This window comes from Typopeltis vanoorti, chromosome 20, assembly GCF_054136105.1.
Source record: "Typopeltis vanoorti isolate ZY-2024b chromosome 20, IOZ_Tvanoo_1.0, whole genome shotgun sequence".
NCBI lineage: Eukaryota > Metazoa > Arthropoda > Arachnida > Uropygi > Thelyphonidae > Typopeltis > Typopeltis vanoorti.
In genome coordinates, this window is record NC_143568.1 from 10,402,344 (window position 1) to 10,429,374 (window position 27,031).

The 27,031-nt window shown below is 36.6% G+C and overlaps 1 protein-coding gene across 2 annotated transcripts in view; it reads right to left on the reverse strand.

Annotated features, from left to right (window-relative positions):
- Positions 1-11,252, reverse strand: part of LOC150095224 (syntenin-1-like) — a 101,053-nt gene extending 89,801 nt beyond the window's left edge. The window contains exons 1-2 of one of the 2 annotated variants that reach the window (XM_090410461.1): positions 11,230-11,252; positions 177-251 (exon numbers count right to left, since the gene is read on the reverse strand). In XM_090410461.1, the coding sequence (XP_090266587.1) occupies positions 177-230 (54 nt within the window). In that variant the 5' untranslated portion in view covers positions 231-251; positions 11,230-11,252. Of the gene's footprint in view, positions 1-176; positions 252-11,012; positions 11,138-11,229 lie in introns of those variants that run through there. The other variant, XM_090410462.1, reaches the window with a different exon arrangement.
- Positions 11,253-27,031: the final 15,779 nt, after the last annotated feature.

A 27,031-nucleotide genomic window follows, 5' to 3' on the forward strand; every position in this document is an offset into this window, starting at 1 on the left:
CCACCTTCCTGCTGTGTATCTTACCTTAATTTTTAATTTGCTACCAAATGGAAAGGAAGGCAAAGATCTCATCTGAGAGTTAAGTGATTAAGTATTTTATTTTACAGATACAAACAAAGTTATCCTTTATAGAAAATTTAAGCATCATCAAACTGAAAATAGGAAGTTTACCTTACCTTCATCATCTGATCAATCTTCATATCTTCTAGGGAAGGGTATAATGATGACATCTTTGTGTTTCAAATTTCAATCTGGAAGGGAAAAAATGTCCATTTCTTTAGAGATATACTTAAAAAAAAAATCTGAGAAAGAAAATAAAAAAAAATTCTCAAATAGTCAACTATCAATAAATCATACTTTTTAAATTGCGAAAGGATTCTCTTAACCATTAAGCTAGCAAGAGCATGTGTAATTATTTGTTTAGTAAATGATGCACATATAGAAAGTGATAAAAGGATGAACAAGTGGAACTATACATAAGTGAAAGAAAGAAAGCTTTAAACAACAAGATTATGAATCACATTATTGCTGCAGGTTTAATATCAGAAGAGTCCATAGCCCAGATCATTAACAATATGTTTAATGGTCTAGGGCTAAATTGCCACAGTTCACAGTATGACCATTATCATTTGAAGAGCATCTGTTTGCATCCCAGGTGCTGTCTGATCCAATTAAGTGCCGACCATGGATATTTTATATTTTCAAGTTTAACAATGGCTGATCAGAGTAATTACACTGAAGAATGTGTCACAATCAGCTGCTGAAAGCATGGCAGAGAAAGAACTGAAAAGAAAATGAAGAGCTGGGAGCTAATTTACAGTGCCTCTACCAAAACAAACACTAATGATGGAAGAAGAAACTCTTCAGCACTAGAAGTGTAAAGGATAAGGTGGCAGAAGTAAGAGCCTTTCAACAGGCTGTGAACAGCATAGATAACTGTGAGATCGCTAATGAAATCAATGCATAAAAGAGCATCAGAAGTTGGAATTGCCTCTTGGCAATGCACAAACATAAGAAAAGTGACATAAATTACATTTGTATCACTATGTTGGTTCAAGAATTATCTGACAGGGATTTATTTTGGAGGGAGGAGTCATGTTCCAAAATTACTTCACGCATTTATTATTGTTACAGTAACCTCAATGGAGTTGATAGACTCACTGTGGGTGGCCCACTTAACTAGCAACATGCCATCTATCATATTGAACTTTGAGCTCATTTATGCTCCATAACCTACATTCATAACAAATTCTGGAAATGCATTCCATTCACCCACCACTCTCCACGCAAAAAAAATGTACTCCTCACATCATTCAACACAACTTTACAAAGTTTCCATGGTCTCTTGTTCCTCTCTCACCCTCCACACTTTTTTCTGTATTAATCTGATATACCTGGCTCACTAATTTAAACATCTCTATCATATCCCCTCTTTTCCTCCTATCCACCAAACTCTGCTAATCTCCATTTCCTAGACAACTCTGCATAACCAAAATTCTAGAATCACAATATTACCTTAGTCATTTGTCTCTGGACCTTCTCCAGTGTTTCCACATTACAATAAAAATGAAGTAACCAAATCTGAGCACAAAGTCCAGCAACTAAATGAGATAATCTTGGAAGATATAATAGTGAAGAAATTCTTCCATTAAAACATGGAGACATACTGTACTATGGAGGCCAGAATAAGAAAAGAATCAGTGGAGTTAGGTTCATGATCAACAAAAATACTGAAGAACAGTATCACAGAATCTTACAATATATCTGATTGAACAGCAAGTGTTATTGTCCAGATCTTAAAAACTTACCCTCAAGGTATACTAACCACTAACAATATGTCATATACTGATAAAGAAATGAAAGACTTCTATCATATTGTTTCACAACTTTACAACAAAGAAAAACACCATTTCAAAATTGTCATGAGAGATTTTAATGCCAAATAAATACACAAGAATTAAATGAAAGCTCAAGGGGAAATTTTGGATATGGTACAAAAGATGAAAGAGGAATAAGACTAACAGAATTTGAAGAAAAAGAAAACTTATACATAATGGATTATTTTTTTTTCAAGAAAAGAAATTGGCATTATCCTCAGTAACAAAAAAAAAACATATCAGGACTGTTTGATTATCAGCACCTTCAACACTGAAAGTGACCATCATATGATACATAGCAAAATTCAAATAAACTTCCAAAAAGAAAGAAGTAAAATGTTTTAAGGATGAAATCAAGGCATAAATGTATACAAAATAAACATAAAAAAATAAATAAACATTCCAACATGAATTAAACAATTTAGACAATGATGATTTACCAGAAAGTATTACTCAGAACCTTTTGCTGTGTTCACTCGACATAGATGGTACCACATAACAAAAACAAAATTTCTGGAGAAATTTTGCTCATTTCTGTTTTGTGGTCTCAGCTATTTCAAGAAACAAAGAGAAATGAAACAAAATGGAAGCTTATTAAATATACTGAGATGTGTAAAACAACTGGAAAACATATCAAGGAAGAAATATTAAAAATTCATATTAGTATGAAGTTGCAATATCTTGGCTAAACTTTTTACCCTATGTCTGAAGAAACATTATGTACCAAGAGCACTGACAAAAGGTCACCCTTATTTGATACATAAAAAAAAGGTGAAGTAGAAGACTTGAAGAACCACTGACCCATCCATAAGTGATTTATCATCTCATAGGTTTGGGATAACTATAGACTTTGCACAGCCAAAAAGAAAAGAAAGTTTCAGAAGTGGTTTTTGCATAATGGACCATATTCAAGCTGTACAACAGATTATTAGATGGTGTAATGAATACCAACTCCTGTTATGTCTTGGTTTTATTGATCATGAGAATGCTTTTGATTTGGTAAAAACTTGTGCCATACTTAAGACATTATGAAACCAAGTGGAGGAACCATATGAGAGGACTATGAAATCAGCATAGACTAATGAAACAGTTAAGCATCATCAAACTGAAAATAGGAAGTTTACCTTATTTTAATGGAAACACAGACAAGCATAAGATAAGGTGACACAATTTTCCCCAAACTATTTCCAGTATGTTAAGAGGGAACCTTCAAACTCTTGAAAAGTTTGAAGATAAACAGGCAATATTTAAGCCATTTACATTTCACAGATGGCATAGTTATGTTTACCTCCAATCCAAGTGAAGTCCAGACTCATATCTGTGAACTTCATATTGCTAATAAAATTATACAGCAAGGCTTAAATATAAACCTAAGGAAGACCCAAGCTATGTTCAACAATTATGTGTAACCACATTTCATCATCATCGATTTTTAAATTGATGATAATGAAATCAGTCTGAATGTGTGAATGATTACATATTCCTTAAGTGGGAGATGAATTTCATCTCCCAGTGTGAGACCATCGCTCCACTTTCTGGAGGCCTGAAGTGGTTCAAAAAAAAAAAAGTTCTATGTTTGGTCACTAGTGCAAGGTTTCCAGACTATGAAAAAATAAATCACAAAAAAGAAATCAAACCAAACTCTGTGACATTATAGAAAGATTGAAACATCTGAAGTGGAAATAGGCTGGGAATATTCCTCAATTACTGGAATGGATTCCACAGGAAGAAAATCAACCAAAATTACAATGGATTGATGAAATCACCATATTTGCAGGAGTAACATAGGGAAGAAAAGCCACTGACAACATGGTCTTGGAGTTATTGTGGAAAGGACTTTATCCAGCAGTGGATCAATAATGGATGATGATGATGAGTTGTCTATGTGTGTGTGTGTGTGGTCAGGCCAATGCCTTTATACAGCGATATAATCACCTTCTTATCTCTACTTATTAATGCACTACCTCAATGTGATGAAATCACAATCACTGCAACATTTGCAATGTACTCTCTGAATTTCAATCCACTATCAACCATCCCTAACTCCAGATCCCAAATCTCATCCACTCTTTGTAATCCTAAGTGCAGCATCTTGAGGATATAAATGCAATAATTTCAAATAGATTATTAAATAGACTATTTACCTGTATACACTAAACTGACTATATACACTAACAAATAGTGTACACAGTAAATAATATACACTATAATAGGAAATAATAATAGTGTATATAGTAAATAGACTATATACACTAAACTGACACCTATTTACCTTTGCATGTAGTGCTACATGCAAAGGTAAATGTGTGTCAATTTAGTGTGGCCAAGTGAAAGATGATGCACTTCGGGAAGATTTTTTATTTGATTTATTAGAACCCAGCAGCCTCTTGGCTGAAGAGTGGATATGCTAACAACTCGGCCAATGCTGCCACTTTGGGAAGAAATCAACAAGCAGTGTACTATATCGATGGAACTGAACTTCAAGAAAGTGATGAAGCCAGGGACTTGGGGGCGATTGTGGAAGGAAGTTGAAGTTTAGAGGGTATGTTGTGAAGGTAACCAAAACAGCACATTAAATTAAATGATTGTTGAAGAACTAACAGTAACAAACAGAGATAGAAAAGTTATTGTTCCCCTATATACAGTTTTAATAAGGCCACATCTGAACTAATGCCCACAGATATGGACTCCTGGATTCTGTGGGGATAAAGAGGCAGTGGAGAGGACCCAAAGCAGAGTTACAAAGATTGCACCAGCTCTATGAAATGCTCCCTATGAGAACAGAGAAATGTCAATGGGCTACAAAGACTAGCTGATAGGTAAAAAAGAGGAGACATGATAGAAGTATTTAAATTATTAGAGGGATTTTATAGGATTGACAATGAAGACTTTTTTTCAGTGCATGGCAAGAAGGGGGAGAACTATGGGGGGGGGGGGGGTCACCAGCAGAAGTTGTGTACGCTTATGGTTAGCAAGGGTGTTAGGGACTAGATTTTTTTGCTTGAAGGATGGTGAATGGGATCTTTGTTTTTTCTGCAACATCCCAGATACCTCAGAACACACATATTTGACTTGTCCTGCAAAGAAATTGATTATTATTATTATTATTTGTCACCTCCAGGGTGTCCAGAGACTCATCGAGGGAGGACATCTGCTCTACAACTCTGCTTCCACCACTCACAATCCACCAACTGACCGGCCAACGCCATCTAACGCAGACTGCCACCACTGGTATTTCCACAGACAATCACAAGCATCCATGCCCACGGCGGGATTCGATCCTGCAGCCTCTTGACTGGAGAGCGGATACGCTAACCACTCGGCCAGCCAAGCTGGCCACCTATGTCCTAAAAACCTCTGGTGCCCATAACTACAAACAGCTAAGAAGACTATTGTTATCTACTTGATACAGATAAGAAGAGACACAGAATATGTAACTCTCTCTTTATCTACACCAAGGTTGTCATTTACAACTTACTCAGAGACAGTGGTTAAATTCAGCCAGGGCTCTCTGGGTTCTGGCCCCGGAACTTTTTATGTGCCGAAACAGGAACATTTTTCTGTTTTGTGACTTTTCTCCCTTTATGGTAATTAAGTCTAAAGTGAAACAGACAGCAATGACAGGTTATTAAGACATGCATATGATTGGTGTAGTGTTAACAAAAGATCAAGAGACTTAAAGATAAAAGCGTAGCCGACAATTGAGTTGAAATGATAACTCCTTTTAACTGAATTCCATATGTGAAACTACCATAACAACATGCACTATATATATATATATATTTCTTATTTTTTTTAATTTATTTTTTATTTTGGTTTAACCAATAAGAATACAATTGGGTCGGCTAAATCCCAAATTGCCAGCCCATCCTCGTTTGTTCAGTATCAAAGTAAATATCCAACAGGGTGCACCACGAGAAGGTGAAGATTGGACATTAGGTCAGAAGCCCTAGTCGGTTCTCCGCATTCCTTTAAAGGCTATGTGGAGATCTCCTCTCAGTTATACAGCTTTGACCCTTAAAGGGTCAAGGGTCTGGTGTCCTGTGCAGGACACCAGAGTGTACAGAGGATTTGAAATTGGAAGTAATCACTATTTAGTCTTGAGCAGGATAAAATTGAATTTCATATTGAAAGAATAACATGTAAGAAATTTTTAAGCGAATAAAAGCTGAGCAGCTCTCAGATGTGAACTGTAGACTAAAATACAGAAAGATCATTGAAAAAAAAAATGAAAGATTTTGAGAACAGGAATCAAACCTTGGAGATTCAGTGGCAAACTCTGAAGAAAACATTGACTGTTTCTGCCAGAGAAACATGTGGTGAGGTTGTCTGCAAGGATAAAAAAATCAGAACTCCCTGGTGGACACAGGAAGTTAAAGAGGCAGTGAAGGAAAAGAAGAAAGCATATCAAAAGTTCCTGGCAAATAAGTCAGCTTTTGCTCTTAGAGAATACAGAGACAAATGTAAGAAAGTGAAACACTGTGTAAAACTAGCTAAACAAAAGTCATGGGAGGACTTTGGCAAGAATATAGAAAATAAATATCAAGAAGGTGGCAAAATATTCTGGAGGTTGTTGTTGAAGCTTAGGAATGGAAGAAAGAGTGCTGTAAAAGGAGTTAGAGATTATAAAGGTGACATGAAAATAGGGGAAAAAGATATCCTTGAAGTATGGAGTAATTACTCTGAAAAACTGCTAAATGAAACAAGCAGTGATGACAGCACAGTGGTAAAAAACACTGATCAGGCATGCAGTCAGGAATACATATCCATACTTGAGGTAGAAAAAGCCGTCAAAGGCTTGAAATGTGGAAAGGCAGCAGGAGTAGATGATATTTGACCAGAAATGCTGAAGTATGGTGGTATAAAAGTCTAACAGTGGCTGCACTGCATAGTTCAGTGCAGCCACTGTAAATTGCCCATATATAAAAAGGGAAATAAAGCTGAATGTGAGAATTGCAGAGGTATTTCCCTACTGAGTGTTCCTGGCAAGATCTATGCAAATATACTTGAGAAACGGTTGAGAAGAATTGTGGAAGAAAAGCTGGGTGAAGAACAAGCTGGATTCAGGTCAAATAGAGGCTGTCAGGATCAGATCTTGACTTTACGACAAATAGTGGAGAAATCATGGGAATATAACAAAGATCTGTATTTGAGTTTTGTCAATTTGGAAAAAGGCATATGACAAGGTACCAAGAGAGAAGCTATTCAATACGCTGCAGTTATATGGTGTCAATGGGGCATTACATCAAGCAATACTTAGTCTTTATTTGAGTTGTAAGTCAGCAGTTAGAATTGTAGGAAGTACAGGAAGATGGTTTAATGTTAAATCTGGTGTGAGACAAGGATGTACATTATCCCCTCTGTTATTCATTATCTATATGGATCACATTATGAAGGAAAGTGGTATTAAACATGATATCAAAATTGGAGATGTTAATGTCAGCTCTTTGCTTTATGCAGATGTTATACTTCTAAATAAATTCGCTACAAGTCTGCAAGATTCTCTGACTAAATTGAATAACTTTTGTAATAGATATGGTATGAAGGTCAGCAATAAAAAGACAAAGACAATGAAAATAGGCAGAATCATTGAAAATGTCAACTTTGTTGTGAATGGAGAACCTGTGGAATAAGTAAAACATTTCAGCTACTTAGGCACGATTTTTAGTGAAGATGGTAAATTAAATATAGAAATAGACAACAGAATCAGCAAAGCTGGTATGGTGGGAAGTCAATTGAATAAATTCATATGGAATAAGAGAGAAATTAGTCGGAACACTAAATTAGCTGTATACAAGACGGTGTTCAAACCAGTTTTAACTTATGGATCCGAGAGCTGGGTCAGAAGTAAAACACTTGACCAAAGATTAGAGACTGCAGGTATGAGAGTCCTGAGAAAGATTAGAGGCATGAACAGATGGCATCAATGGCAATATCATATTAAAAATGAGTATATTAGGAAAGAACTTGGCATTGTCAGCATCCAGGAATGCGTCAACAGAGCTAATCTCAGGTGGTATGGTCACTTAAATAGAATGGGAGAGGAAAGATTAGCAAAACAAGTGTTCTTTGCTAGGTAGGCAGGAAAACGACCCAGAGGAAGACCAAGATATAGGTGGATTGATACGGTACAAAGTGCCTTAGACGATAGAAATATAAGATCTGATAATGTTGGAGTCTTGACAAGTAACAGACTGATTTGGAGGAAAATTGTAGATAGGAAGTTAGTAATGATGGAATTTTTTCATGTAGTACTATCATATCCTGTACACCCCTTGAGGGTACATGGCAGGAATTTGATGATGATATATTTCTTAGTTTTAACACGTTTATGAATTTTAATGGCTGCTTAGTCACACACATCTAATTAATAGCAATAATTTTTAATTAGATACTGTGTTTGCCAGTGCAACATATGGTTTTGCTTGAGTCTATGAGGGGGGGGGGGCATGTGATTCATTAATTAGTGTTGTTTTTATCCCAGCTGTCTCTAATTGCAATATTTGTTGAGAAATATATTACAACAGAGACTGCTCATACCTTATTCACTGACAGAATAAAAGTACTTGTTTTTCTTGCCTCTGCAGTATAGTGGCTATTGGGGAGGGCGTGTTGTTTACTGCTGCAAGCAAGTTACTGTCACCCAACGTGAACGTATTTAAGCTCTTTTTCATGTGCGAGGTATATGCGAAACATTTTAATTTCCTTTTTCGAAAAAGTAAAATTAGAGGTGCGAGTTATATGTGAGGGCGTTATATTCGTGTCAGTATGATATTCGAGTATTATTCCTAAGGACATAGTTAAGAAATCTATGTACAGTGCTTACAGAAAAACTATCCAGAGAGACACTTCAGTATGGAACATGTCCATCCTGAACTGCAATGCAGCTCTCACAACATTGTACCATGCTTAGCACCAAGTGTTTCAGGAATTCTTGAGGCAATCTGGCCCACTTCTCCAGAACAAGGATAATGCCTTGTTTGTTTTCTGGAGGAAAATTTCAAGCAGCAATGCGTCTCCTTATTGCATCCCAAAAGTGTTCTATGAGGTTGAGATCCGAGAAACAAGCTGGCCACTTGATTCAATTTCCTGTCTCCGCTGCTTATGTATGATGCGGTGTAGCACTGTCATCCATGAAAATGAATTCTTTGCCTACAGCACCACGGAACAATCGAACATGACACTGAAGAACTTTGCTGCAATATAGTTCACCAGTCATGGTCTCTTTTCTCGTAGCTCGGTGGGTCCAAGCATAATACCTCCCCACACCACGACACTAGCACTGTGATATCTATCCCTTTCAAGAATATTTTCATGATAGTAAACAGTACCACTTTCATTTTGTAAAGAGTACCTTAGCCCATTGGTGTTTTGTCCAATTTTTATGGAGATAACACCACTGAAAATATGCTCTAGAATGAGCTGTGGATAAAGAAATGTGGATTACAGGCCTTTGGGCACATAGGCCTACTTGTCACATTTTATCAAGATATCCACGCACTTGTGCTTGAATGGAGCTGACCTGCCATGGTGCGTCAATTATGTTTTGCTGTTATAACCAAAAATCTGTCTTCATGCTCTATGGTAGAGCAGTGGCAACCTCTTAGCAAATATCTGAAACACATTCCAATGGTTTGAAATGCTGACCAGAGCCTATGTGAGATTTCAAACTCTCTGGCAATATCAGTAATTTGAAGCCTTCTTCAAGCATTCCATTAATTCTTCCACACATTAAATCATCCAGATGATCTCTTTGAGACATAACAAGACATCCAAGTTTGCAACTTTATTCCTTTTGCCTTTTATTCTGCTGAGTACTACCATGTGATCCCTTTGCATGCTATTTGAAATTTGAATGTACCCACTTTCTACTTGAAATAGTCACAAGCTGATTCATCTGAATTTGCAGACAAATCTTCAGAAATAGTGTTAATCCTTAGGTTTTGGGCACTAGTGTATAATGTTCCTTCTGTAATAAGAAAGTCTGATTCATTCTCTCATTCTGTTATTATTTGCTTCAGTTCTATTCTTTAATATATTCCTGTAATATGTAATTGGTTTTTTTGTCACTCTTTCAAATATATATTTTACCAAGTTAAATTATATATCTTAAGCCGTCCAAAGAATAGACATAATAATGTTCAATATCCTGGTGTCTACAGAGTACTCTACGATTAATCAGCAACAAATTGTAATATGCGACCTTTTCATTCCAAAATGTATCACTTTACATTTTGCCACACTGAAAGAAAACCATACTCCTGTACCAGTGAGAAAACATCACTATAAAGAATAACATAGTCAATGAGACTTTTCTTATTCCTTGCTTCTTCTCTCCATGTGAATTTATGCATATTTTTATGCTGGAACTTTGTGTTAATAATAATAACCAGTTTCTCTTGAGCAGAAATCCAACAGGTATTTGCCAATGTTATTAGCTTTGCTCTTTTCTCCAAATTTTCCCAAAATATTTCTGTATGTCTGACAATTATTTCCTACTCTGCTATTTAGATCCCCAACAAGGACAACAATATATGTATGCATGTATTATTATTATTTTTTTTTTTTTGTATATGTATGAACTCATTTTTTTTTTTTTTCTCTCTCTTGCTGGAGGTAAAACTAGGGTCAACAGTTACTTATGCTGTAGCTCATGTCTATTTTGATGCATCTAGGTCCTAGTGTGTATATTTCTGATGATGACCTTAACATTGAGTGCTATTTTATTCTAATTAACAGTGTGCATAATGCTGAGCAGAAATTGTAATATGCAGACTGAAATCTTTTCATTCCAAAATGTATCACTTTACATTTTGCCACACTGAAAGAAAACCCATTATTGGTATGGATGGATAAAACTCCCTTTTGCAGCTGAGAAAGTCAATAGTAACCGTAAGCTTGAAATTTGTATATTTAAAAAAAAAAAAAAAATAGGCTCTTATCCATCGAAGTCACACTACATTGATCGAGGTTGACGTTACTTGCTATAAAACTATTTACTATTATAAGAATATAACACGATATTGACAACTCTAATAATTGCCATAACAACTTCAGCGTAAGCAATTCTAGAACGATAAAAAACATAAAATTATACTTTCAACATGCTATCCTATCACGAAGTGGTATACTCACGAACACACTAAATTTATTAAGGTATGGTTACAAATATTAAGCCATATGAAACTAGAATTAACTTGAATCTGTTGGATAAACAATTGGTCCAATCACAATTTGTAATTTAAAGACGACAAGTCAACTAACTTTATTCATGTCTGATTATTCTACCACAAACATAAAACGTGCGAAAATGTTGCTCTCCTGACACATCAATTAAGCATTCATTTCTTACCTATAAACATAACTTTAAATTCACACTTCCAATTCTTAAACACTATTAATACCAATATCGATAGATGGCACTGCAGACATTCTGTTGTTGCATAATATGAAATATATTTCGGATTATAATGGTATAACCATCGCCCCCGCCCCGTAATTATCTTATTATCAAAAATCAGACAAAGCATTTTTAAACACCTTCCAGAACGAATCCAGCTCTGTGATGGCATTACATACCGTGGCATATTGTTACACTATTACAACATAAGATCTTCTGACAATACGAAACCTGCAACCATGATATTTCCAAGTCAAGTAGTTTTCTAAAATAAAAATAAATAAATACTCTACCACTCTTTTTCTCTAAACGAAGTAAGCTGGAGTCCCTTTACATTTAGTCCTGATTAATTTTCTGAAGATACATGAGCGCCCTGTCTTCGTTGTTCAAGCTTTCACTGATAGTGAGCCCTGGGCTATCAATGATTCAAAGCTAAAACAGGGGAGAGAGAGAGAGAGAGAGAGAGAGAGAGAGAGAGTTACGCTATCTTGTGCTCGTAAACCCTAACAATAGTATTAATTATATAATAGTGTGAGTTATACAGTGGTGCTTTTGAGATGTCCGGTTAAAAGAGTTTATGGGGATAGATCTTACTGGCTAGAACCAAAGATCGACTAACTCGGGGAGTGGACGAAGAAAGGTGTACAAAAAGTTCCTGTAGTCAATGACTAGAATCGATTATTATTATTATTATTATCCTTTCACTAGGTAACATAAAGTTATCTATAGTAGCAACATCATGAACTTCACGAATTACTTAAATCATAATTATACCAGAATGTAGATGTAACTACCATCAAATATGATCGAGGTTGATTTTGTGTTTTATGACTTTTATACAATTCGTTATTTTTTTACTGTGATTATTTATTAATACCAGAAGCATGCATAATAAAGGAGATTAACTTTCTGATTAGCACAGTTTTTTTCACAATTTATTTATTTGGTTGTTAGATAATGGTATTTTCAGAGGGGTGGAAGATGATGACACTGGCAAAGGCCACTATTTTTTATTTTTTAAAAAATTTAATTAAAACCAGAAGACGTAAATCCTCATACAGGTAGTTATTCAAAACGAGCAAAATGGTAGCAATTTTAAGATATCAATAAATTAGACCAAAGCTTGAGTAGCTAAGTGGAAGTGATGTTTGCTTCATCAGCACTAGGCTCTCCAAAGAAAGGAACTAGATTCAATGATAGTCGCCGACTAGAAGAACTTTTTCTAAAAATTCTCGTTTTTTTTTTCCCTAAAAAAACACGAATTTCCGAGTCTTTTCTCTCGGAAACTCGGTTTTTTTTTGTTCGTAAACTCGTGAAAATCAACCTTATAATCCACACTATTTCAGACAATAACATATTGTGCTAGAGTTAGGGACTGGGAACTGGCAGGCAGCACTTGTTTGTTAGTCTCTTCACTGGATGCCGAAAATTAGTGATAGTAGTAGGCCAACTATCTCCGATTGGCTACCAGTGGATATTGAACTACTCTCCCAATCTTCAAAAATTAGATAGGACTAAAATGGCCTACTTCTTTCTATAAATGAATAAAAGGAGTTAGCTGATAAACAGGATCAAACGTATAAATCAATTATTCATTGAATACAGATTCAGTGATTACTGTGGCAGATTATAGCAATAAGGACATTAATAAATGGAGAAATTAGCACCTGGAAAGCACAATAAGAAATTTTTCATTCATTTTGCTATCATGTCATGTCATGGATGGCTAGATGTATATAAGTGTTGCTACTAGCAACTTGCTAGTGTTAGATATTCTAAGAGCAACAAAAAGAAGTGAACATAAAAAGTGCCAATATACCAAAATAGTGCAGATTATAAAATTACAGGACATGAGCACTTCGACTGGAAAAGATCTGGATTCTATTCTCATCATTAGGAGAATACTGCTTTTCGAATGAAGAGGAGTTATTCAGTTTCAAAAGGTAACATGGATACAATTGTACTAAAGACAAGAGGTAGCTAGTAACATATTAGAGTATTTAAAATAAAAGGAATAGATGTTCATAATGCGTTAAAAGTCAACTTTTATTTTATAAAAGGCATTCACGATATGTATTACCAGAGTTATTAAGAGAAATCAAGGGAGTCGTTTAGCATTTTATAAACCATACACATGACAGATAAAAAAATTTATAACTCAATAATCCCTTATGTGGGGAAATTAAGAAGAAATAATTTTTTTTCAACAGCTGGAGGCTGCATTTATTAATGGTATGAAAACGTCCTCCCCCCACCAAAGAACAGGCTAAGAAGTTGATGTAATAATTTTGGAGCTGAACTATGTATGGATGTTGACCGGCAGCAGCTTCTTTTCTTACATGATTAGAGGAAAGCTGAGGAACTAGGATGGAATAGTGCTTAAGAAATACTGACAGAAAGGATACAGCACAGAAACATTGCGTCTGTGATAGAGCAATCTTATTATTATCATCTTTCTCTTGGAGACATAAGTCGTCTACGGTAGCAATATTATGACCTCCACGAATTAATTAAATTCATATTTATACCAGAACGTGGACGTATCAAATATTGAGTTTGAAAGACCGTTTTTGAGAGAGAGAGAGAGAGAGAGAGAGAGAGAGAGAGAGAGAGAGAGAGAGAGAGAGAGAGAGAGAGAGAGAGAGAGAGGGAGAGAATCTGATAAGGAGATGGAGCATTGAGCATTTTTAGGCAGATTTTTGCTGCATCAGTCTAAATCAGAAGAAAATTTTAAAGGTCGGGAGGATTTGGAATTTATGAAGAGTTAAGAGTTGTGCAAGCGAGAAGCAGCATGTTGAAAGGAAGATAGAGGACAATTGGTTGTCTATGAAACTATTTCTTTATATTTCCCATCCAAGAAAGTTTGTAAATATGTAGTGCACTGCTTGGAAAGAAGTGAAGAGCCCCCCCCCCCCACCACCACCAGCAAGGTGCATCGTGCAATATACCCAGTCACGTTTCTAGCCGGTACAAATTGCAAAAAATATGATGCTCCCAAGTTAGTACAACTGTGTCCAGGTGAAATGGCTGCGAGAAGGGAACAGACGAAGTTTGAAAGATGCGTTGTGCTAGGATGCCATGTTGCAAGCCTATCTGTTCGGCAAATTATTGACAAAATGGGCCATCCCAGGTCAACAACCAATGATACCCTACTGAGATATAAGCGCATGGAGTCAACTGCAAGTGCTACCCGCAGTTGACAACCCACGACACTCACCAAACGTGACCTACGAAGGATAATATGTAAAATCTACCATTCATCGGCCAACAAGTTGAATGTAGATTTCCGGGCACCGACTGGAATACGAATGTGCACAAAAACATTCAAAATAGCGGTTAAGAACATAGGTTTTCATGATAAGACCAAAATATGTAAGTCCTACATTACCCTGACCAAAATGAAGTGCCTTCTTCAGTAATGCAAATAGAGTGTACAGTGGAATGTGGAAGCTTGAAAAGCTTTATTGTGGATTGACGAATCACGCTACATCCTCTCTGAGCAGATGAACGGGTGCATCGGATGCTCAGTGAACGTCTCCTATTAAAGTGTATAACCCCATCCATGAAATTTGGAGTAAGCAGTATGATGGTTGTCATCGTTTTCCTGCTTTGGACTTGGACCTCTGTTTGTGGTGCCACGAATTCTGAACTCCGAGTGGTATCTGAACATTTTGGAAAATGCAGTGCTTCCTACTTTGTAACGTTTCTGCGGGACTGACCATTGTCTCTTTCAACAAGACAATGCATCGTGTCATAAGGCTGCTGTGTGTGTGGATATGAACGTAGCCACACTTGAGTGGTTTCTATATAGCCGTGATTTGAATCCTAATCAAATGAAGTCCAGGACTTCATTACATATGCCTTCAGGAAGAATGGTTCAAAATTCTCATTGATCCGTATGGTATGCTAGTGGAAAGTATTCCACGTAAAATTGCTGCAGTGATCGCAGCGAAAGAAGGTCCTACATCTTGTCAAGTTGGGCGTCATGGCTGTTTATTTCTCATACTACGTGTCCTTGACTTTTCCCCCAGCACTGTACATCAAAACTCTGGTAAAGCTAATATATAGAAGGAGCTGTTAAGAAAAGGTCTATGACGTTTGGAGAAAGATGACGATTATCCAATATTCGCCCCATCGGTAGGTGATCGTTTTATGTTAACTAATTGATGACAGCAAATATTATTTTCTCGGGTTATTACGTGAAATCAAAGACATCGCTGGAGGCCTATTAAATATTGTTCATACAATACTTATCATATCTCGCCTTGAACTCGCTTACCGAAGAAACATTCACAACTCCTCTGGCAACCCATTCCACATCTTCACCATCCTCAACCAAAAAATCCAATCCTAATACCTTTACCAACCACACTCCCACATAAAGAAGGGGAGATCTCTTGTTCTTCACCTCTTGCTATGTGATGAAAAAAGTTTTCACTACCAGTCCTATAAAACTTAATAACATATACGTTTTTATCATGGCACTATTTGCAGACCAATCCACCATTCTTGGAAATCCACACCTTCAATCCATCTCCACAGGGATCATTCCACAGACTTGCCACAATCTTAATTACTCGTCTATGGATCATCTTCACCTCCTCATTCCCACGGAATCCAGGCAACAGTACAAGATTAGAAAGGAGAACAACAATAACCTTTCTTACCCGTCTGCCAGTGCAATTCTCAACAACCACTCAATTCTAATGTATTTTCCAGCTAACTTTACAACACACACACACACACTCTCTCTCTCTCTCTCTCTAAACTTCAACTCTCTGTGGTGTTGAAAATAATATGGACTGAGTCTCTAGGTTGATCTGTGAAGTTAGAGAAGAGAAGTCAGTTTGAAAGAACAATCAACTCTCCAATAAAAATGTTCTGACCACTTGGGTAATTAGACTGGAGAGTGATAATGGCAGCAGATGAATATAACAAAGTGAGGAAATGAAATCTTGAGCCAGAGCAAATCATATAGAGATTCAAGAATGAGCAACAACTAGCATGGAATTCAGATGTGACAACTGCACATGATTTGCTCTTCTTATGGAAGGAATCATACAGAATGTAGTCAATATACAGGGTGTTCGTGATAAATTTGACAGTTTCGTAAGGAAAAAGAAAATCTTCTTTGTATCTATTAAATTTAATGAATTGACAAAAAAAACATTACAGGCAGAGTTAATTACAATACTATCAACAAGATTTACTCAAAATAACCACCATTAGCATCGATCACAGCTTCAATTCTGCTTCGGAACCTCGAACAAGCTGATGCTACAGTCTCCCTGGGAAGGGCCGCAAAAACTGTTTTAATTTTATCCATTAACTGGGCTTTTGTATTACTGGAAGTGCGATTGGTGTCTTTTTCAACTGCGCCCCATACAAAATAATCCATGGGGTTAAGGTCTGGGGAGTTTGGAGGCCAAACATTTGGACTGGTGAAGTCGTACAAATTTTCAGACAACCATTTTTGACTTTTCCCAGAGGTGTAGCAAGGGGCCGAATCCTGCTGCCATACATACGGCCTACCATTGGCTACCCTTGTTATCCAGGGCTTGACTACAGTTAGCAACTCCACGAACAAAGCCCGAATTCCAATGCCAGGGTTCTTCAACACCTGTTCCTGCAGATTTGCGAGGAATTCTGCTGTACGAACGCAATCAGATCGTCTGCTAGGGATCTTTCTTCTTGCTACATCCTCGTAGTCACCATTGCAAGTCTCTAGTTCATGCCTGATTGTTTTTACTGTATTCAGGGAGCATTGGGCAGCAGTCGTAATATCCTTATTTCGATGGCGGCACGAATCATCATGATACAAGTTATTCTCTTCCATGATTCAGGTGGGTTCCAGCTATCCATCCTTTCTGACATCTTGTATATGAATGAAGAAGGGTCCAAACTTTTAAATGAAGAGAAGTGTGTGTTAATACATGTAACTTACGGAAAAATATAATTAATTATAAATATGTCAAATTTATCCCGAACACCCTGTATATACTTAAAATGAACTTCAGTTATAAAGTGCCAGTTGAGGTTCATTAACGTAAATCAGATATATCGGGTTTTTGTGCATAATTCATATTTATATTTGAAACGCCAAATGTTCATTAAATTATGCAGAATTATTTATTTTGCATGGAATATTATTATTTTAATTTATTTGGGCGGTTTAAATTATTAAAAAAATTCAATGTTTTAGAGAGAGAGAGAGAGAGAGAGAGAGAGAGAGAGAGAGAGGGAGAGAATCAATGAAAAGGTATATAAGCAGTAAATCACTGCAACCTAGAATAATGAGAAGTAAGCTAAGATAAAATTTTTATATATAAAAAAAATTATATATAACGCCTTTTATTCTTCCAAAGGGAGTGGGCAAAACCATTTAGTCTACCTTTTGAAGACAAGCAGGAAGCTAGCCAGTTGCAGAATAGCTATTCAAACTATTAGTCATTTTAATTGGTACCCAGGAGGTTGTGGCAGGTGAAGAATACAGCAGACAGCAACCGCCCTTTCGTGGTCTCTAACACTATTTATTATTGTCTAATAGTATGAGTTCTACGGTCTAATTTCCGGGTTTATTCCCAAGTTTTCGGGAGTAAAAACCAGTTTGCAAGTGCCAAAGATCTATTGACGAGGGAATTATTTTATAATAATTTAAGGGAGATGTACATCCTAGTGGGTTTTTTGTTATAATTCCAGTAAATTTTTTTTTTATTTCTGCCAAGGCTATGAGGCTAGTATAGTATTTCTGTAAATTATGTACTATTCTGGTCAGTTTGCTGTTTTAAAAACCAGAGTATCCGGTAGAGAAGCCATGCCATTTTCCCATGCGCCCGGTTAACGCACCTTCTCATGAAAAACCCTATAAAATAAAATGGACTCCCCTAATGCCTTTTCATTCCCCAAAGGGACTAGCTGTGGTCGTTTTCGCCCTATCTAACTTTTGGAGATGGGGGGGGGGATATATTCCACCCTTAGCCAATCAGAGATAGCCGGCCCGAATTATGATTAAACAGCATCCGGTAAGAGAGTATGGCCTACCCACTATCTCGTGGTCTCTAAAAACCCTTAGCAAGGTTTTTCGCCGCTTGGAAGAATTCGAACCCAGGTGTGTCCAACAAAAGGGCATCATTGATATCGACTGAAGTCTCTCCACTAGAGGGGGGAGGGACCCAGACTGTGAGAGAATACATCTGCTGAATGTAGCTGGCAGAAAACGTGGCTTCGAAAGACAATTAAATTATTTAATGATAATTTCGTCAACGAATACAGGAATAAATTCCATACAATTAGATGAATGGTATGGAACAGCTAAGCAAATAGAGGTGAACGACGTAAAGATGCTAAATATATTGCAGAGTCTAAATGTGTGTAGGATTTTTATTTATTTATTTCGTGTGCGAACTACAGAAAATGTAAGAGCATACATATAAATTATTAAACGCATACATTTAAAGAAATAGACATTAAAAGAATTGGGATTAAAAGCAGCATTGCAGAAGATGATCCATGGTTTGTGTTTCACCACATGAGCAGCTGTCATTGTCTGTGTAGCCCCATCTGGCCATATTGTGCTTTGATCTGCCCATTCCGGAACGAAGTCTATTCAATGTCTTCCATCTTTGCCAGTCAAGATGTAAACCTGAAGGAAGAGATTCGTTTAAGTTCAGAGCCTCTGGAGATTGTTCTCGCCACATTGTTAACCTTGTGGCTTTTATGGACTCAACCAACCAACGTTTCCACTGAGTGATTTCCTTGATCTTGGCCTCTTATACTGCAACATGTCCATACGAAGGATGCCGTTAATCATTTAGTTGCTGTTTCCGCTCATATCTACTCTGTATAGTCCTTCTGATGTGAGGAGGTGCAAAACCAGACAGTGAGTATAGATGGTCAATTTTTGTAGGCTTAAGGCAGCCGGTAATGTACCGACATGTTTCATTAAGAACCTTATCAATAAATTTGACATGTGATGATCTTTCCCAAACAGGGCTAGCATACTAGGCTGTCGAAAAGCAGAGTGCCAGTGCAAAGGTGGGGTGTAAATCCACAAGTACACAGTACTTATAGATTTGCACCCCACCGAGATGATGTTAATCGGCTCAGAATATTATTACGTGTTTGAGTTTTAGCTGCTGTCTTCTCTATGTGACGCTTATAATTTAAGGTCTTATCTAGTGTAACACTTAGGTAAGTTCAGCTAACGCCTTTTTATTCCCGTATATACGGGAGTAGGCAAGGCCATTTAGCCCTATCTAACTTTTGGAGACTGAGTGGGCAGTTCAATCTCCACTGGTACCCAATCAGAGACAGATGGCCCAAGGCTATCACTAATTAAGCGGTACGCAGTGAAGAGAGACGGCTCAAATGTGCCGCCATCTCGTGGTCTCTAACCCTAACACAATATATTTAATGTCTGAAATAATGTGGGTTCTACGGTCGATTTTCTTGAGTTTACAGGACGAAAAACCCGAGTTTCCGGGAGGAAAAACCTGCTTGCCCGTGCCAGAGATCGACTAACTCGGGAACCGGTCGAAAAAAGGCTTAGAAAAATTTCCTCTAGTCGCCGACTAGACTCGAAACCAAGACTTCCTTCGTGCGGCCTAGCGCGGTGGTGTGCAAACGCCACATCCACTGAGCTACACAGTTGGATTTGGATAATTGACCAGTTTCACACCATTCCATTCTATATTCAACTCTCTCTTCCACTCCCTATTATTGATGGAAAAGACACATTTGGATTTTATTGGGATTTGGTTTCAGTTGGTTTTCCTTATAGTAAACTGTAAGGGTTTCTAGCTCTTGTGTGAGCTGCTTCTCAATGTCATCAAAGGATTTTGCTTGTTAAGCTATTGCCCGGACATCTGCATATAAGAAGGTTCTTGCCCGTGGGTTTATAGGTTGGTCATTAGTATATATATTGAAGAGGAGGAAAGATAGCACACTTCACTGAGGTAGACCATTTTTCTGGATACGCCATCTGCTCTTTTTTCCTTGAAAATCAACAAAGAATCTCTTGCTGAACAGCAGCGACCTAAATATCTCCACTAACCGATAGCTGTTTGTCATGCTGTAAATTTTGAAGTTTTAAAGCCCTCCTCAATAAACTGTTAAGTTTAATACTTGTCCAGTGCATGATCTTCCTGGTCTAAATCCTGCCTGTTCTTTTATCAGCACTTTCTCTATTTCAGGACTTAGTCTGTTCAAGATTAACCTCTCATACAGCTTCAGTGTTGTGCATAGGAGAGCTACAGGCCTGTAGCTCTTTGGATCCTCAGCAGATTTACCCGGTTTCAGGATAGGTATTACTTTCTTTTCCTATTTTAGCAAATTTCCAACAAAAGCTAAAAAATTCTAACAACCACTCTGTTGCCTTTTCTCCCAGATTGCTTAGTATCTCGTTTCTGATATCATCTATACTGGCAGGTTTTCCTGGTTTTAAGGCTTTTAGGGCATTTTCTAGTTCCTCTTTAGTAAGTGGTGCTTCGAAGAGATTATTTTCTTAATCCCTAAGTTTTGCAATATAATCTTTAGGTATTTTTCCTTCGGTACTTGGTTTACCATTCAGAAATAGCTGAGTTGCAATTTGATTTGCATTTATATTAACTTCGATTGTTGCTGTTGTGGGGTCACCAGATAATTGTTTCAGTAAGAACCACGCTTTCCTGCTACTGTGTTTCATATATAATCCTTTCATCTGTGTAGGATGAAAGGATTAGATAAGGTCTCACCTAGCATGCTAAGAATGCAGAAGACTGACTGTATCTCTGACCAGGATAATTTATGTTTTCATATTACTAATGTCTTAAAGGAACTGAATAGGTAGAAAGATATATCTTTTCTTAGTATGCTATTCTCACATTTTATATAGTTTTATAACAAACTGACATTGAATCAGAAGAGGGAAATGAATTAACCGTGATATTCGTAAACTTTGAAAGACTCTTATAGAATACAAGATGCGAAGCAACTGTGTAAATTGACAATGAGTGATAAATAATAACCTTGGTGATCGGAATAATATAGGGAATTGTAAAATCTAAGACAAGAAAGGTGACTACTAGGCTACCTCAATTTTCTTTCTCTGGATCACTACTATTCAATTTCTATAATTTTCTATATTGTGAATTGTCCTTCTTGAAATACGCAGTTATTTGCAGGCGATGCATTTCAAGGAATGCGATAAGTAATGATTCTCATATAGTATCTTCAAAAAGCTGATATTATGGACAAGGAGGTTTTACGGCATTGCAATGTTGTTTCGTATAAGTTTACATTTGGGCTAAGGGGGATTGCAGATGATGTTTTATAGTGATGAATGGTTATAGATTTCCCAACTGTTTTAAATCCTAGTTATTTGGTTGGTTATGTGATGGATGGTGATCTGCCAAACCTTATCAAATGCTTTGAAATGTTGAATGTAACATATAGGTTTCTCGAAACCTTTCCATGGGAAATATACAGAGGTGGATCACGTGAAGGAAGAAATCTGCTGATTTCTTCCTTCACGAACTTGATTGGCGGAATACATAGATTTTTTACCTGGGAACGTGATTATTTCAGTCCCTTCCTTTAGAGCAGGTTTTCAGTGCTATTATCCCAGAACCATAGGTGCTATCAAGTAAATAAATCCTCTGCAATGATCCAGTTCTAGAACTTACGCACTAGTATTCAGGCTCCTTTATGCAAGCTCAATATAAGTCACAATATTCGTGATTGACCCTGTTGTATGGCTATTTGTTTGATGAAACACTTGATTATTTTGAAAGAGAACCATACTACCTCCATCTGTGATTAGGGCGCAGCACTTTAAGGAGGACCATGTTTATTAAAAGATAAACGAATATTAGCGATAATAATAATAATAATATAGCATTTAAGTACAAAATATTTTTAGCATTATTGTCAGAGCTATTAGGTTGGGCTGGTTGGAATTATGGCTGAAGTTACTATCAAATTAGTAGATTATAACTGCACAGGTAACCCTCGTATAACGCGGATGTTAGGTTCCATAGAAATGCCATTACTATAAAAGTAAATTTTTTACATAAGAAAAGCATTACATATTGCTTTTCAAATTGCATTACATATTGCTCACCAAAAAATAAAGTGCTCAGCTTGAGATTAACACATTTCTGATTTTGAATGCGCTTTCCTGGCAGAAAACGAAGACAATTTTAATTGCGTTCGTTTATTGTTGTTAAATAGTTAATAGTCTGTTTGTTATATAGTAATGTCTATTGTTAAATCTTCAGTTTATCTTATTATTCGGTAATTTACTGTTTCTTGAATCTATCCTTTTGCTTACATAAAACCTTATACAATCAAAATCCAACCGGCTACACTATTGTTATGTCGCTGCGTTCTCTATATTATATCTTGTTCTACCTCTATAATAACTCTCCTTCTAATCTACTGTCGTGTCCTTAAGATATTAATTCAGATCTATCTCCTCTTCGGATATTGGCAAAACTTATATTTTGCTGCGCCAGCCAATATCCTATAACAGAAGCGACTCTTGTTCAGGGAAATATTTCTAAATTCTAAAGGGATACACACAGTTATTTTATCTCACGCTAGCGCTGTGCAGATTCAGTTAGTAAGTGCGCACTCTTTGTAGCAATTGCTAAATTCCAACACAACAAACCACTTATAGCTTTTCTAAGCACAAAAAGAAAACAGAGGAAGTTTGCATAATCAAACTGCCGATGATGTTGTATAATAACTTCATGTTTTCTGTACTTGTTCCGTCTCGGTTTGTTATAGGCATTTCTAGTTCTATTAACTATTTCAATGTAGTTTACCCCGATTGTTCTCGGACAATCCTCCCCTAAATTTTCTTCTGTAACACCTTGGTCATTTGCTAATTTTACGCTTGATTTTTGGTAAGTCTCAGATTGACTGTTCACTTCTGAAGGTGAAGCTAATTTGATATAATTGCTTAAGTGAGATTCGGTCTACGACTGCTAACTGAATCTCACTTAAGCAATTATATCAAAATTCCTTCCCGCCAAAAAGGTTCTATTTCATAAGTGGTGGTATGAATTCGTAATCAGGTGTAAACTCAGGTATAAGGTACAAGACATGTTTATTTGAAAAACATAAAACATTTACAGTTATATAAGTTTAAATACTCAATGGATCAAAATTCACTCTAAGTTAAGGGTTATACTAAATCACAATGAATCTGAGTAAGTTAAATCCTTCAATTATGAAAGGATAAGATTAGGTTTAAGCACAATACTACAACTATCTAATTCCTTTCACAAGTTATTCACAGAACACGCATTGAACGCTTTCATTAATACTCTATCAATAATTATCTTATTTCTAAATTTCATTTTTAGCAAGCCTAGCCATTCACAAATTACTGCCTATTAACAACTCTTCTTTGTCCCACAAGGGCTTAATTAATTCAGTCAAATTCTCACTAAAAGTTCTCTACTAGTGTCCTTTAGTTACAATGCATACAAATTTCTTGTTCTTCTAAACGAATTTTAACATAGAACGAAAACTCTTACATTACCGGATCTTTTCAGATTTCATGCCGCCAGTAGGTCTGGATTACCTTACTGCATATTCTTCGGCCATCTTTGCGCCTGGTGATGTACTACGTTTTTTCTTCTAATCGTTTCCGACTGTTGCGTGCTGTCTACCGCTCCACAGGAAACTTTCTCCAATGGGACATTCTGTTAAGGCTCGATTCCACATAGGCCGTCATATCGCGATCAACTCTGCTTGAAAATCTTCAAGCATTCTCAAGAAAAGAACCTGCCGCCCGTCATTACCGTAGTCGATCCATCGCTCTCTCACGAATCCTCCGACCAACTCCCCCTAAAACTCTAATCCAGCAACCGAAGATCAAAAGGTTGCTGGATTAAGCAACCTTTTGATCTTCGATCAAAAGGTTGCTTAATCCAGCAAAAAGCCCCCTAAAACGGCGTGCTTCGTCTTTTATTCGCCCTCTTCGGGCGCCCTCTATTCGATGTGGTTTTCACCCACGAACCCCATCGTTCATGCCCTTTGGGTGATCTTACACTCTCCCTAACCTGTCAGGTTACATTATTCTAGGTAGCCGCTCTGACGTCAATTTTCCGCGTGGGTATAGCCTCCATCGCTATGCCCGACTCGTACAGATTATACGCAATAATTCCGGATTACTACTTATAATTTTTCTCAGCATCTCGCAATGTACTAGACAGCTTACTTGGGAATTACAAATAACCTAACAATAACTCTCACTATATGGCACACACTGACTACACATTATTACAAAACATAAAACAATACTTCATAATTATTAGCTGATGTGCAGATATCTCCTTAATTAGTAGTAGTTATCATGTTAAATCCTGAATAAAGAATTTCCTTGTAAAGCTCTCCATTCAGGATCTAACACTGTAAACAACTGACGTACATTCGTGCTGAAGGGTATTTCCCCTAATATAAATTCACTACTTATAACTGCATGCGTAATACGGGCAGACGCAAATTTAACGAAGATAAAATTTGATTTTTAAGTCGCGCAGTGAAAAATATATGAGAAGATAAAGGGTACTACAGTTTGTAGACAGTGTTTTTAAAGGGATACTACAATTTGCAGACTGCGTTATATCGAAACCGCATTATTATACGATTATTATTATACGTATTATTATACGAGGGTTACTATATAATCGTAATTTGACTGTTTTGCGAAGTGTTGTGGAAGTAAAACGTTACGGCCCGAATATGAGACAGCTAATTTACTTCAGCTGAAAAGTGCTCATAAAGTTCCTCCTCACATCGTAGACTGAATTCAAATTCTATTCTTTTCATGTGAAGGGAAAATGTAAGTACTCATGCCTGCGTTTCTGAAGCATCTACATTAGTGCAAGAGAAGATAAAACGCAGAACCATAAACCGAATTTTATTGGGTTTATGGTTCTGCGCATAACTAAATTTTCCACTAAAGGTGAATTTTACTGAACGAAACTGAAGAGGTAAGAGAGCTGAGAAGAATGGTAAATAATTGCCAATTAACCAATAACTGCAAAGCGTGATCAAGACTGTACAAGTTGTTTCTATAAGAGGCCTATTGGTTAGACAATATGTCTATGCACAGATTGGTTGCCTGGATTATATGAAGCCGAAGAACTCTCATAATGAGAGTTATGTAAATGTGTGACACTAAGGGTGGACGGGTAGCTATCAAAGACCCAAATGATCCATCATTGTTAAAGTTTTTATAAGAGGGGTGCAGTGCTAATGATAACTAAATTTATTTATTTATTTATTTATTTTGGCTAGATGGGTGAAGCAAAAATGCTTTTCATATTCCACGTTATCTGTAAAGAAAATGTATGGATAGGGTAATATAGTGCTATAAGCTCTGATCATGGCAGGAGGGTAACAGCAATAGCTGAGCCTCAGTTAAAACTTCATTGGCTACAGCATTGCCATCCATTACCCACCCTAGGTACCCATTTTAGTCACCTCGCACGACATGCATGGGCTACAGTGGAGCTATTCTTATCCCGGCTACCACACGGGGTGACTAAATTTATGGTATCCGGTATTACGTGTATATGCTTGACCTGAATAAAATAGCATAGGTTCCGCTTATTGTTATCAGCCAATCGAACGTAAAATTGCAAACCAAATGCTAGATAATGGAGTTTTCGCTGCAGTGAGTAATCATGTATCTGCTTTTTATTATGATAAAAACTTTATTTTATACAATTTTTAATGTGAATTCCACCCAAGAAAAATTGTAAGACTATCGTACAGCATCGCTGTAGGTGGACAAGTTCTTAGACACTGTAGAAATCCCTGCTCTTGGGATCAATCATTTACTATTATTCTCGAATTTTCTGTGGAAAAATCAAACCTGTCTAGTTAGCAAACGCTGAAATTTCATAAATTACCCAGCTCTTGTTTCTGAATTATATATTACACTACTCTCAAATGGCTCCGACGAAGTTTTATGTTTGTGAGGAGAAAACAAAACCAGAGTATTCGGGTAACATTTCATACATGTGCTAATCGACAGCATTGGCAAAAACAAATAATAAATAAATTAAATTAAAATGACTGTAATTTAAATAAGGACAACGAAGAGAGACCATTTTTAATGTCGTATAAGCAGCTTATCGTGGCCTAATAAATGCACAAGATGGATGGCATATGAAAAACATATATATACGATACATTAAGTAGAAAAGTCTTTATATGTGTAATGAAATTTCGCATTCATTTTCAGTGCAGCCGCCTTCACCTTTGATACTACTTCCAGAATTATGAAAATCGCACAGATCCTGTTTTATTTTACTTTATGTCATTCAAAAAAAAAAAAAAAAATCAATTTCGTATTTCGAATAGGTAAGACTAATTTTGCCTCCAACACGTCCTATTTCAACCAATAGTGAAGTGACGTGAGACCAATTTCAGTAAAACACTTAAATATGAAATTTCATTAATTTCATATTTGTAGCAATCGCAATATTAAATTTTATCACATCTCTCCACCCAGACCATTATTATTATTACTCTTATTATTATGCATAGGGACAGATGGTTAAAATGAAACAAATATCTTACGAATTTTGTCTGTATTTCGGGATGAAAATCTGTATCTTAATGAAAACTATGCCACTCGCTTCCTAGATCGGATTCGAACCCAGATCTTTCGAATAGAATAGCAAAGGACATGGCGCCATTCCGACTGCTATATATATATATAGCAGTCGGAATGTATATATCTGAGAATAATACT